The sequence below is a fragment of the Mandrillus leucophaeus genome, unplaced genomic scaffold, assembly GCF_000951045.1.
Source record: "Mandrillus leucophaeus isolate KB7577 unplaced genomic scaffold, Mleu.le_1.0 Scaffold400, whole genome shotgun sequence".
NCBI classification, from domain to species: domain Eukaryota; kingdom Metazoa; phylum Chordata; class Mammalia; order Primates; family Cercopithecidae; genus Mandrillus; species Mandrillus leucophaeus.
The window spans coordinates 411,989-424,915 of NW_012104255.1; the positions used below are offsets into that span (position 1 = coordinate 411,989).

A 12,927-nucleotide genomic window follows, 5' to 3' on the forward strand; every position below is an offset into this window, starting at 1 on the left:
CACACCAACATGGCACAAGTATACATATGTAACAAATCTGCACGTTATGCACATGTACCCTAGAACTTAAAGTATAATAATAATAATAAATTAAAAAATGAAAAGAAGTAATAAAAAATAATAATAATAAATATAAAGATACAGAAAAATCAAAAGCAAAGGGATAGAGAAAGATATACCATGCTAACACAAATTAAAGAAAGCTGGCTGCGGTAGCTGTATTAGTTTTGGACAAAATAGACTTCAAAGCAAGGAAATTTTCAGCAATAAACAGTTGCATTATATGATATAACAATAAAAGAAATATAATGGTAAAGGGGAAATTCTCCAAGAAGACAAACAATCCTTAATGTGCATGCAACGAACAACAACATACCAAAATATATGAAGTAAAAACTGATGAAACTGGAAGGTAAAAATATATGAATCCACTATTATAATTAGAGACTTCATCATCCCTTTATCAGTGATTGACAGATTCAGCAGGCAGAAAATCAGTAAGGACATAGTTGAACTGAACAGCACCATCAATTAACCGGATTGAATTGACTTTTCTAGAATACTTTATTCAACAACAGCAGATTACACATCCATCTCAAGCTCACATGGAGCATTTACCAAGATAGACCATATCCTTGGCCTTAAAACATACCTTAACAAATTTAAAATAATATAAATCATACCAAGTATGCTTTCAAATCAAATGAAATTAAACTAGAAGTCAATTACAGAAAGATAGCTGGGAAATCTCAAAGTAATTGGAGATCAAACAGCACACTTCTACAAACAATCTATTCCTGGTCAACAAGAGATTCTGACTTCCAGTACCTCATAGGCTCTCACTTTTCTACTGCTCTTCTCAGGAAAAGCCATCCTATTAAGTCTCTTCTCTCTCAATGGAAACAAGAGTATGGTGCTTAGCTCCCTGTCCCAGAATGTATGACTTATCCCCAGAGCTCTCCCTATGGCAGAAAAGACTCTAATCCACTTAGAAGCATTAAAGACATTTCCTATCAGTTTAAGGTGTAGAGAAAGGTGGGTCCCAAGTGTCCTGCCTGTGGTCTCTGAAATCCATACCTATATAAAGGATTGAAAGCATAATATCATAATATTGTGCTTAGGGTCACTGGACTTAAAACCTCCCAAATGTGGATTTGAATCCCTTGTCCATCAATGACTAGCTGTGTGACCTTAAGCAAGTCACTACCTCTCTGAGTCTCAGTGTCATCACCTGTAAAATGAGGATAATATTAGTACCTTCTTCATTGTGTTGCTGTGATAATTAAATGAGCTGATGCATCTAAAGGATTTAGCACAGTGTCTGGAACATAGCAAGTGTCCTGTAAATGATACCTAATAGTAGATCCTATATACTGTATTCCCTGAACCTCCTATGGGCCTAGCCCTATGTTAGTGTTGCCATAGAGAAGGGAGACAAGAAAAGGAAGCATTATAAACCCTTCTCTCAAAGAGTTCAATATTTGGATAGAAAGTAAAAATATTTCATGTAAAACAGTCAGTGAACAGACTGGGACAGGGAATATCTAAGTGAGAAGGGCATGGGTCGGGGTTGGCAATTTAAGGAAGAACTTTCCAGAGAAGGAGCAATTGAAAGAACAGTAAAGATGTGAATAAATAAAGGGAAGTTGGAGAGGAGTATGCTATCTAAAGAGCACAAAAAAGCAAGGTTTATGGAGTTAAACTGAGTTTTCTAGGGGCTGGTGAGACTAGCCTGGAAGAAATGGAGGGTGAGGCAGAAGAGCAGATTACAGCAGAACTAAAGCATGGAAAGTCATTGAAAGGCAGCTATAAAGACCTGGGATCATAAAGGTCCTAAACATTAGAATTCTGGAATCATTGAATCCTGGGTCATGGAGCCCAGGAACCATATAGTAAATGAATTCTAGAGCTCTAAAAACATGGAGCTTGAACCTTTTAGACCATCAGCGTCCAATATGACTTTTGTGATGACAGAAATGACCTAAAATTCTGTGCTATCTCATATAGTAGCCACTGGCAACATGTGGCTATTGAACACTTGAAATGTGGCTACTGCAAGTAAAGAATTAAATGTTTAAATTTTTCTTTAAGTTTAGCTAGTTTATATTCAAATATAAGTAGCTACATGTGACTATTATTAGCTACCATATTAAACAGTGCAGTTCAATGCCTTGGAACCCATATTTCCACCTGAGAATCCTAGATTCACAGAGTCCTGCAGTCAGAGGGTCTTAAAACCATATAACACTTAGATTTTAATGCCTTGTGCAGAAAAAGCCTTTCAATCTCATAGACCTCAAGTCTTGTCCCATTCCCTTCATTTCATCCATATCCCACAGACTAAAAAGGCCATGAATGTGATCCTCAGTGACCTTCGAGCCAATGACTACTTCAACATCATATCCTTTTCTGACACAATTAATGTCTGGAAAGCTGGAGGCTCTATCCAGGCCACCATCCAGAATGTCCACAGTGCCAAGGACTACCTGCATCGCATGGAAGCTGATGGTTGTAAGTGTTAGATCTACCCACTCAAATGGGCAGGCTGTGGTGATATGGGAAATTCCTGAAATCCTCTCTTCATTTCCCCATCCTCCTCAACTCTCACAGTGCCTGAAATATCAAGACTACATTTCACACAAATGTGGTCCTTGGTCCTCTGTGTTCTCCCATCACCCTTTCCTTGTAGAAAGAGCACAGCTGATTCTCCATGTGTCTTAGGACACATTTCTTTTTGGCCTCAGTTTCCTCCTCTTTAAAGCAAACACTTGAAAGAATTTGCTAAACTTTCTTTAAATCAATAATCTAGATATTTATTTTCAAGCATTTGAGGAAGCTGCTGCCCTGATTCTAGCTTTTGAGCAATCATCTCTGACAACTACTGAATTCTCCTCTATCCACTGCCTCCTGTCAACTCTGTCCTTTCTTCCCCTGTAGCAAGAAGAAGGCGGGGGGGTGCTATCCTTGGGAACCTGCCAGTCTCGCTGGGGAATGAGACATCTCCCCCCTCGACCCTGCACCACCAAGGAAACAGACAAAGAACAGTGTGAGACAGAGAGTGATAAAAGCCAAGGACATGTGGGCCTCAATGTCAGATCTCAGCAAGTCTGGGTGGGAGTGGAGAAGTTGGGAAGGAGAAACAGTGGATACTGCCTGAGCAAAGATAAGGAGCTGCGAGCCTGGGAGGTTGGTGAGGTGCCCAGTTTGTCTGCAATGGGGGTAGAAGTGACCAGAGAAGATGGTCTCACAATCTATTCCCCAATTAGGGACCGACATCAACTCAGCTCTGCTGGCAGCTGCTTCAGTGCTGAACCATAGCAACCAGGAGCCTGGGAGGGGCCCCAGTGTGGGGAGGATCCCTCTTATCATCTTCCTGACAGATGGGGAGCCCACGGCTGGCGTGACGACCCCCAGTGCGATCCTCTCCAATGTCCGTCAGGCAGTAGGCCACAGGGTATCCCTTTTCACCTTGGCCTTTGGGGATGATGCTGACTTTACACTGCTGCGCCGCCTGTCCCTGGAAAACCGGGGAATAGCCCGGCGCATATATGAGGACACTGATGCGGCCTTACAGTTGGAGGGCCTCTATGAGGAGATCTCCATGCCTCTGCTGGCAGATGTGCGTCTGAACTACCTGGGTGGCTTGGTTGGGGCCTCCCCTTGGGCCGTTTTCCCCAATTACTTTGGTGGCTCAGAGCTGGTGGTGGCAGGACAGGTACAGCCAGGCAAACAGGAACTGGGCATCCACCTGGCAGCCCGTGGCCCCAAGGATCAGCTTCTTGTGGCCCGCCACAGTGAAGGGGCCACCAACAACAGCCAGAAGACCTTTGGTTGCCCAGGGGAGCCAGCCCCCAATGTGGCCCACTTCATCCGCCGCCTCTGGGCCTATGTCACCATTGGAGAGCTGCTGGATGCACGCTTCCAAGCTCGTGACACCACCATTCGCCACCTGCTGGCTGCCAAAGTCCTCAACCTGTCCCTTGAATACAACTTTGTCACACCTCTGACTTCGCTGGTCTTGGTGCAACCCAAGGAGGCCAGTGAGGAGACCAGGAGACAGACCTCCACCTCTGCTGGGCCAGACACCATAATGCCCTCATCCAGCAGCAGGCATGGCCTAGGGATAAGCACAGCTCAGCCAGCCTTGGTGCCCAAGGTCATTTCCCCCAAATCAAGGCCTGTGAAACCAAAGTTCTACTTATCCTCAACTACTACTGCCTCTACCAAGAAGATGCTAAGTTCCAAAGAGTTGGAGCCATTGCGAGAGAGCCTTCATACCCTATCAACGCCTACATACCCAAAGGCCAAAACTCCAGCACAACAGGATTCTGGCACCTTGGCCCAGGCAACTCTCAAGACAAAACCTACCGTTCTTGTGCCCTCAAATTCTGGTACTCTGTTGCCTCTGAAGCTCAGCACTCTATCACACCAGAATCTTGATATATTACCCATGAACTCCAAGACACAAGTCTCACCTCTGAAACCTGGCATCCCAGCCTTGCCCAAAGCTGACACTGTGAAACATGTTACTCCACTGCATTGCAGACCTGGTGCTCCATCACACCCCCAACTTGGGGCACTCACATCACAGTCACCTAAAGGCCTGCCACAGTCAAGACCTGGAGTCTCTACACTTCAGGTTCCCAAGTACCCACCACACAGCAGACTTAGGGTTCCTGCTCCCAAGACCCGAAACAACATGCCACACCCCAGGCCTGAAATCCTCTTGTCCAAGACCCCTAAAGTCTCATTATCTCTTAAACCAAGTGCCCCACCACACCAAATTTCCACAAGCATATCAATTTCCAAGCCTGAGACCCCAAATCCTCATATGCCCCAAACCCCACTACCTCCTAGACCTGACAGACCAAGGCCCCCACTTCCCGAGAGCCTAAGCACATTTCCAAATACAATCTCAAGTTCCACAGGTCCCAGTAGTACCACAACCACCTCTGTCCTTGGAGAACCCCTCCCCACGCCTTTTACTCCCACTCTGCCCCCTGGAAGGTTCTGGCATCAGCATGATCTGCTCCCGGGTCCCCAGAGGACCAGACAAGTTCTGGGACCATCTAGGCCAGGAGTTCCAACAATGAGCCTACTCAACAGCTCCAGGCCTACACCAGAAGGCAGCCCTCCAAACCTGCCAATCTTGCTGCCTTCTAGCATCCTCCCTGAGGCCATCAGTCTGCTCCTTCTCCCCGAGGAGCTACAGCTGCTGTCTGAATCAATGGTGGAATCCAAGTTCGTGGAGTCCTTGAATCCACCAGTTTTCTATACCCTCCTCACTCCTGATGAAGATGGTGAGTGCCATGGGTGAGGGGTCGAGCCATGAGGGTGAGCTATGAATGAACAGTACTAGGAGCTGGGAATCTACAAGGCTTATGTAGACTCCAGTGATGGGACAGCTGCTTCCTTGCTTGATTGCTTGCTTGCTTTGGGACTTTGGACCAGTTACTTAACTTATCTGGGCCTCAGTATACATGCATGGAATTAGAGGCCTTGGGAGAGGAGGAGTGTTGAGGCTGGGAAGGCTGAACAGAAACAAATTGGCCAAGGGTTAGCTTTGACATTTGCTTTGTTCGACAAGAGAATTGTTGATGCTTCCCAAGCAGGGGAGGAATGCATCATTGGACAAGGCGGGTCTTATTGGTTTTTCTGTGCTCTGTGAATAGTCCTGCTTAATGACAGGGGTAGAAGAATTGGGGAAGATAATTAAAATTGTCTTTAATTTCCAAAAAAACTATGAAATAATAAGTTAACATTTGTCAGCTCTTCCTATGCACAAGTACTGCTCTGCATATTGTACTTGTCCCTCATTTAATCCTCACAAGAAACTGTTGACATCTTCATTTTACACGTGAGGAGAATGAAGCACAGAGAGGTAAAATAAATTTCTCAATGTCACACAGCTAGTCGGAGAGTTGAACTCATACAATCTGGTCACAGAATGAATGTGATTCACCACTCCAGTATCCTGCCTTCCTAAGAGAAGGAGTGACATTTCCTAGGTGACCTTATAGGGCAGGATTAGAACACATTGAGGGTGCCTAAATCACAGGGATGCAAATTTGGGTATGACATCCTCTACATGCCTCTCTCCTCAGACACCCCTCCAATATCCTATCCACCCTCAGTTATTGACAATGCTACCTCTAATATATTTACCAAATCCATCCACTTCCCACCACCCCAAATGTCACTGTGCTACAGCAAACCACCATTGTGTCTCACCTAGAAAACTGTTCCAGCCTCCTCACTGGTTTCCCTGCTTCCTCTCCTGTCCTGCTACAGGCCAATCTCTCCCAGCAGCCAAAGGGATCCTTTAAAGACACAAATCATGTCATGCCCTTTCCCTACTTAAAATCCCTCAAGGGTTTCCCATCATACTTAGAATGAAGTTAAAAGTCCTCTTCATGGCCCACAGGCTCTGTGTGATCTGCTGCCTATCCCTCTTCCTCTATGACCTCACCCTCTCCCACCCATTCTCTGAACTCCAGCCCCACTGGTCTCTACTTTGCTCCTCCAATGAACACCCTACCCCATCTTCACCCAGGGACTTTTTTCAAGCTACTCTCTCTGCTTCATAATCACCTGACCAGCTTTGTCCTACCCCTTCCTGCTGCCCTCATCCCTTCCATTACCCTTCAAACTCCAGCTCATGCCTTAGATCTCAGCTCAGATCTCCTTACCCACCCTCCCCCAAGCAGGCTACTTCAGGTCTCTGTTTAACTCCTTCGGTCACCCCATTATCTTTTTCTAATAACATTTATCACCATTTGTGATAAATTATGATTTCATTCATGTCTGCCACCCCCTACTAAATTATGAGCTTCACCAGGTCAGAAACTATGTCTCTAGTTTTCACCACCATATACCTGATACCTAAGCAATGCCTGAATGAATGAATGGACAAATGAATGTACAAATTCTATAAGGAAGAACTTTGAACATATCTGAGCTTGAAAGATTAAGAGGCTGTGGAGAGCATAAGGTCCCAGTCCTGGAGATGGGCAGGTCAGCCTGCAGAGCCAGTGAGGGCTCTCCTTGTCAGAGGATTGTGAGCTTTTGCCCTGGGAATTTGAAGAGTTTTCTTATTTCTTTTGTGCTTGGCAGGAAGTCCAAACTGGGATGGCAATTCTGAGGAGATCCTGGGAGGAGCTGGAGGCAGCATGGAATCTCAAGGAAGTTCTGTGGGGTTAGCAAAAGGTGAGCAAGGAGCTCCCCTGACAAAGATCCCCTGGGCCTTCATTTCCATTCCATTAGAATTCTTATTGACATTGTGGGAGCCCAGAGGGAGGTAATGTATTAGTTTTCTATTGTTGTGTAACATTTACCACAAATTTAGTGGCTTAAAACAACACCAATTAATAATCTCACAGTTCTGTAAGTCAGTAGTCTAGAAATAGCTTAGTTAGATTCTCTGCTCAGGGTCTCACAAGACTGAAATCATGGTGTCTGTCACACAGAGCTCTCATCCTCTTCCACACTCATTCACTTTGTTAGCAGAATTTAGTTATTTGTGTTGCTGGGACTGAGGTCCCTGTTTACTTGCTGGCTGTTGGCTGGAGGATCACTGTCAGCTGCTAGAGGTTACCTGGGGCCACTCTCAGTACCTAAAAATCTCCTGCATTCCTTGCCATGTAGTCCTCCTCCATCTTCAAAGGCAGCCATGGAGCATTCCCCTAATGCCAAACCCTTCTCACATTTTAAATTTCTCTGACACCTCTGTCTCTGACCTCTAGATGCAAATTTTAAGGGCTTACATGATTAGGTCAGGCCCACCTGGATAATATACTCTTCATAAGGTCAATAGGGTCACATGAAATAACCTATTTCTGGGAGGATATTTCATGATATTCACAGCTCTGGGGATTTTACAGAGTGTGTACACCAAGGGATCCTGGGGGCCATCTTAGAATTCTATCTACCACAGGCAGAGAGCAAGAGAAAATAGCATTTGGGCTGGCCTTGAAGGATAACTAGAAATTCATCCTTGGTAGTTAAGGGAAAGGAAAACATTCCAGGTGGCAGGAAAAACAGGAGTAAAGGGTCCCTAGGAAGAGAAGGTAGGACACTCATAACAATAGTTTGGTTGGGCTAGAGCCTAAAGACTGGAGAGCTAGGCAGGGACTAGATTTCAGAAAAGCCTTAAATGCTGAACACAGGAATTTGGCCTTTATCTGGGAGGAGGTCCCAGAATTCCTAGGGATGTGATAGATTAGTCCCTTCTCAACACAGTCTCTCTCTCCTTTGCAGGCACATTGCCTAGCATCTTCACCTTCTCCTCCTCAGGTAAGCCAGTCACACCCATGGCTTCCCTCTTTGAGTACAGGGCAGCTTGTGCACTGGGACTGGGGCTGGGGAAATAGACATAACCTCTTCCCTTTCCCTACTCTCTCTTCCCCTCTCCCTTCCATTTATTCCTTTAACTTTAGACTTGTATCTTCTGCCTTGCAGTGGACGGGGACCCCCACTTTGTGATCCAAATCCCACACTCAGAAGAGAAGATCTGCTTCACACTGAATGGGCACCCTGGGGACTTGCTGCAGCTCATAGAGGACCCAAAGGCAGGTACGAGCCCTAAGAACTCCATCCCCATACACCACAGCTGGATATATCCATGTCAATAACCCTAGACATTTGTGGGCTAATACCCCAGACACATAGCAATGCACCTCACTAACACATGGTAACACACAAGAACACACCAAGACACACATGAAAACACATGTGAATACACTCAAACACCAAGATACTCACAGATAAACACACAAAAGGGCATAGAGTAAACTCACACAAATATGATGGAACTTCAAAAAGTTTGTGGTAAAATGGAATTAAACGATAAAAAATTAAAAACATAAACATTATTTCTCAACATAAGCTCCATCAAATACAAGATAAGCAAGGATAGCAGTCATTTAGTCCATCCATAAAGAACTGAGGGTCCTGGGAATTTAACCATGTTAATGTAGTATTTTATACATTATTTAAAAATGAAGAAAACTGGGTGTCCTTTAAAGATTGTTTAAGATCAGGAACCAAAAATAAGTCAGAAGGAGCCAAATCAGGACTGTAAGGTTGATGCCTAATGATTTCCCATCAAAACTCTTGAAAAATTGCCCTTGTTTGATGAGAGAAATGAGCAGAAGCATTGTCATGGTGGAGAAGAATTCTCTGGTGAGGCTTTCCCAGGCATTTTTCTACTAAAGTTTTGGCTAACTTTCTCAAAACATTCTCATAATAAGCAGATATTATCATGCTTTGACCCTCCAGAATGTCAACTAGCAAAATGTCTTCAGCATCTCCAAAAACCAGTTGCCATGACCTTTGCTCTTGACAAGTCTGCTTTTGCTTTGACTGAACCACTTCTACCTCTTGGTAGCCATTGCTTTGATTGTGCTTTTGTCTTCAGGATCATACCAATCATACCGATAAAGCCACGTTTCATCTTCTGTTATACTTCTTTAAGGGAATGCTTTAGGATCTTGATCCCACTTGTTTAAAGTTTTCATTGAAAGCTCTGCTCTTGTCTGCAGGTGATCTGGGTGCATCTGGTGATGGTTGTGGCACCTGTCGAGTTGAAAGTTTACTCAACTTTAATTTTTCAGTCAGAATTGTGTAAGCTGGACCAACTGAGATGTCTATGGTGTTGGCTATTGTTTCCACTGTTAATTGCCAGTTCTCTTCAATTAGAGCATGAACAAGATGAATTTTTCCTCGGAAATTGATGTAGATGGTCTGCCGCTGCAGGCTTCTTCATCTTCAACATTGTCTCATCCCTTCTTAAAACGAGTTATCCATTTGTAAAGTGCTGCTTTCTTTAGGACATTGCCCTTATAAACTTTTCATAAAACACCAATAATTTTACCATTCTTGCACCCAAGCTTCACCATAAATTGTTCTTCCTTCAATTTTAGCAGAGTTCATGCTGCTCTGATAGCCGCTCTTTTCAAACTGATGTCTTGTCCTTCTCAATGCTTCAAACTAGATCTGGTTCATCTGTGTTGTAACAAATTAGCTTATTTTGGTGCAAAAAATTTTGAAATCCATGCATAGTTTTTCATAAAATGCATTTTCCATGAACTTTTTGAAGACTCCTCATACACACTGTGGTGTGCATATTTTGACACTCCTTCCACCCACAAATATGCAAATATGCACCTAGACACATGGTGACACACAGTACATGCCCAGATATACACAATGGCATGCACATCAACACACTTGGGCATACAAGCACTGAATACCCCCGGGTTAATCCCAATTTCCAGGAATTCAACACATAACAGGCAGCAAACACACTCTGTTACTTTAGTTATATGAAAAACACTGATGCATAGAAATACCCACCAAGCCAAACAATGACACAAATCCAGATGCACACACACTGACACTCCAGATACACATCAGTACACACCAACACATAACCAGGTACACATAACATACACTATTGCACAAAGACATATAACACCAACATATCCAGAGGCACATACATAAATGTACAACCAAATATATGCACTCTAACATACCACGTTCTCCAAACATGCAGATGTACTGATATGCCCAGAGTTACTCATATGAACATAACCAAACACACACATTACACACTCAGAGGCAAACACACATATATATGCAAACAACCACACTGGGGTAAGCATGTGCACACATACTATATGCCCCCACCCCACACACTGCTCAGGAAGCAGCAGCCAGGTGGACCATGGTAAAAGTAGTTCTATCAGGAGCTGGCCCTCTAGCTACAAATCTGCACTACTTCATCTGCCCATGCTGTGGGTGACCATGTAAACGACCATGCAAAAGTCCCCGCTCCAGGCCCACACTCCCCTCCCTCCAGGACTGCACGTGAGTGGGAAGCTGCTTGGCGCACCACCAAGGCCGGGCCACAAGGACCAGACTCGCACCTACTTCCAGATCATCACAGTCACTACAGACAAACCCCGGGCCTACACTATCACCATCAGCCGCAGTTCTATATCTTTGCGAGGTGAGGGTACCTTGCGCCTGTCCTGGGACCGACCTGCCCTACTGAAGAGGCCCCAGCTGGAGCTCTATGTGGCTGCTGCAGCCCGCCTTACCCTCCGCCTTGGGCCCTACCTTGAGTTCCTAGTCCTCCGGCACCGCTACAGACATCCCAGTACCCTGCAACTACCCCACCTGGGGTTCTATGTGGCCAATGGCTCAGGCCTCAGCCCCTCAGCCCGTGGCCTGATAGGTAAGTGCAGCTGAGGCTGAGAGGGGCCAGGGAGCACCAGCCCCCAAAAAGACTCTGTCAGGGTGAAAGGCACCTATACCCCCAACCAGGAAGAGGAATCAGAGACAGGCTTTTCCCTCGGGGAGCTCCTCATCTTGACAGAGGATAGACCCAGATATGGATACTGAACACAGGAGGAGATCATTGCTGGACAGAAAGCTGCCCAGGGAGCTAGAGAAAACCAGAGTGGGGGAACTTGCCCAGCCTCAGAGCTCAAGAAAGACCTCCTGGAGGAGGTAGACACACCCACACTGAGTCTGAAAGGCTAAACAAGAGTGGAGGAAAGGAACAGATGTTGGAGGAAATGGAGTTGAGTTGTCAGAGTTGAATGCTAGGATGAGGAATTGGGCTTTATCCTGAAAGCAATGAGGAGCCATGAAGGGTTATAAGCAGAAGAGAGACACAGTCATATCTGGGTGTTACAAAGATCCCTCTGGAGACAGCTATGAAGGGAGGTTGCAGAATGCCAGGCTATAGGTCAGGAGACACTGGCAGAACCTAAAGCAGAGGCTCACATCAAAGAGCGACAGTGGGTTGAACAGATATTTTTACCTCCTCTAGGTCTCCTCCCTCCTCTTGTCTCCTTTCTAATCTTTCCTGTCTTCTCCTCCAAGCCTGGCTGTCCCCCTTTCTCTGCCATCTCATCCACTTTGGCTCCCTACTTCCATATTACACTCCAGCCCCATCTGGCTCCTGCACAGTTCCCACAATGCCCAGCCTCTTCCCTCCTCTGGTCCTTTGCTGCCCCTCCTTCTTCCTCCTTTAAATCCCTCTGGATTTCCTGCTGAGCTTCCTTGCAGATCTCTGAGCAGGGACTCAGGCCACCTCCCTGACTAGCACTGCATCTCTCTCCCTCAGGGCAGTTCCAGCATGCAGACATCCGACTGGTGACAGGACCTATGGGGCCATGCTTACGAAGGCACCATGGCCCAGATGTGCCTGTGATTCTAGGCAAGAGGCTGCTGAAGGACTCACCAAGGCTGCTGCCCCGCTGGGCTTCCTGCTGGCTGGTGAAGCGCTCTCATGTAGAGCTGCTTCTGGGCCACCCCTACCTCTCCTATGTCCTGTGATGGCTTCTGAATTCCAGAGCCAGGAGACCCGAATTTGGGAGATCTGGAAACCAGGGCATGGGGTGAGCCAGGGACAGAGACCCAAGGACATGGAAGCACACACAGGGACACACAGACTCACGCATGTTCTAAGGAACACATATACCAGCGTATAAAAATACATAGGCATGCAGAGACATAGAGTCAGGGACTCCTGAATCTTCATTGTCCTTTCCCTGACTCCTATGGCATATTTGAGGTTCTCAGAGTTTCCCTAACAAACCGTGCTCACTCCTACCACTGGACCATTGCATGTGTTTTTCCTTCTGCATGAGACACTCTTCCTTTGTTCCTGCAGGTGAATGTAATTCATCCTTCAAGTCCTTGTTGTTACCTCTTCTAGGAGGCCTTTCCTGATGCCTGCCCTAGATTGAGTTTGGTCCTGTTCTCTGGGTTCTTATAGCCCACCCCCACCCCTCCACACTCACAGCACTTATACTGTGTAGTAATCATCTGTTTACTTGTCTGGATCCCTGACTTAGACTGTGAGCTCTTTGAGGGCAAGGACATTTTCTGAATCATCTATGTAACCCCAGTGCCTCT

At 45.7% G+C, this 12,927-nt stretch overlaps 1 protein-coding gene across 1 annotated transcript in view; it reads left to right on the top strand.

Annotated features, from left to right (window-relative positions):
- Window positions 1–12,345, top strand: part of ITIH6 (inter-alpha-trypsin inhibitor heavy chain family, member 6) — a 43,366-nt gene extending 31,021 nt beyond the window's left edge. The window contains exons 7-13 of the mRNA XM_011991988.1: window positions 2,340–2,511; window positions 3,267–5,300; window positions 7,114–7,206; window positions 8,257–8,292; window positions 8,458–8,571; window positions 10,859–11,236; window positions 12,134–12,345. Coding sequence (XP_011847378.1) covers window positions 2,340–2,511; window positions 3,267–5,300; window positions 7,114–7,206; window positions 8,257–8,292; window positions 8,458–8,571; window positions 10,859–11,236; window positions 12,134–12,345 — 3,039 coding nt within the window. The remainder of the gene's footprint in view (window positions 1–2,339; window positions 2,512–3,266; window positions 5,301–7,113; window positions 7,207–8,256; window positions 8,293–8,457; window positions 8,572–10,858; window positions 11,237–12,133) is intronic.
- Window positions 12,346–12,927: the final 582 nt, after the last annotated feature.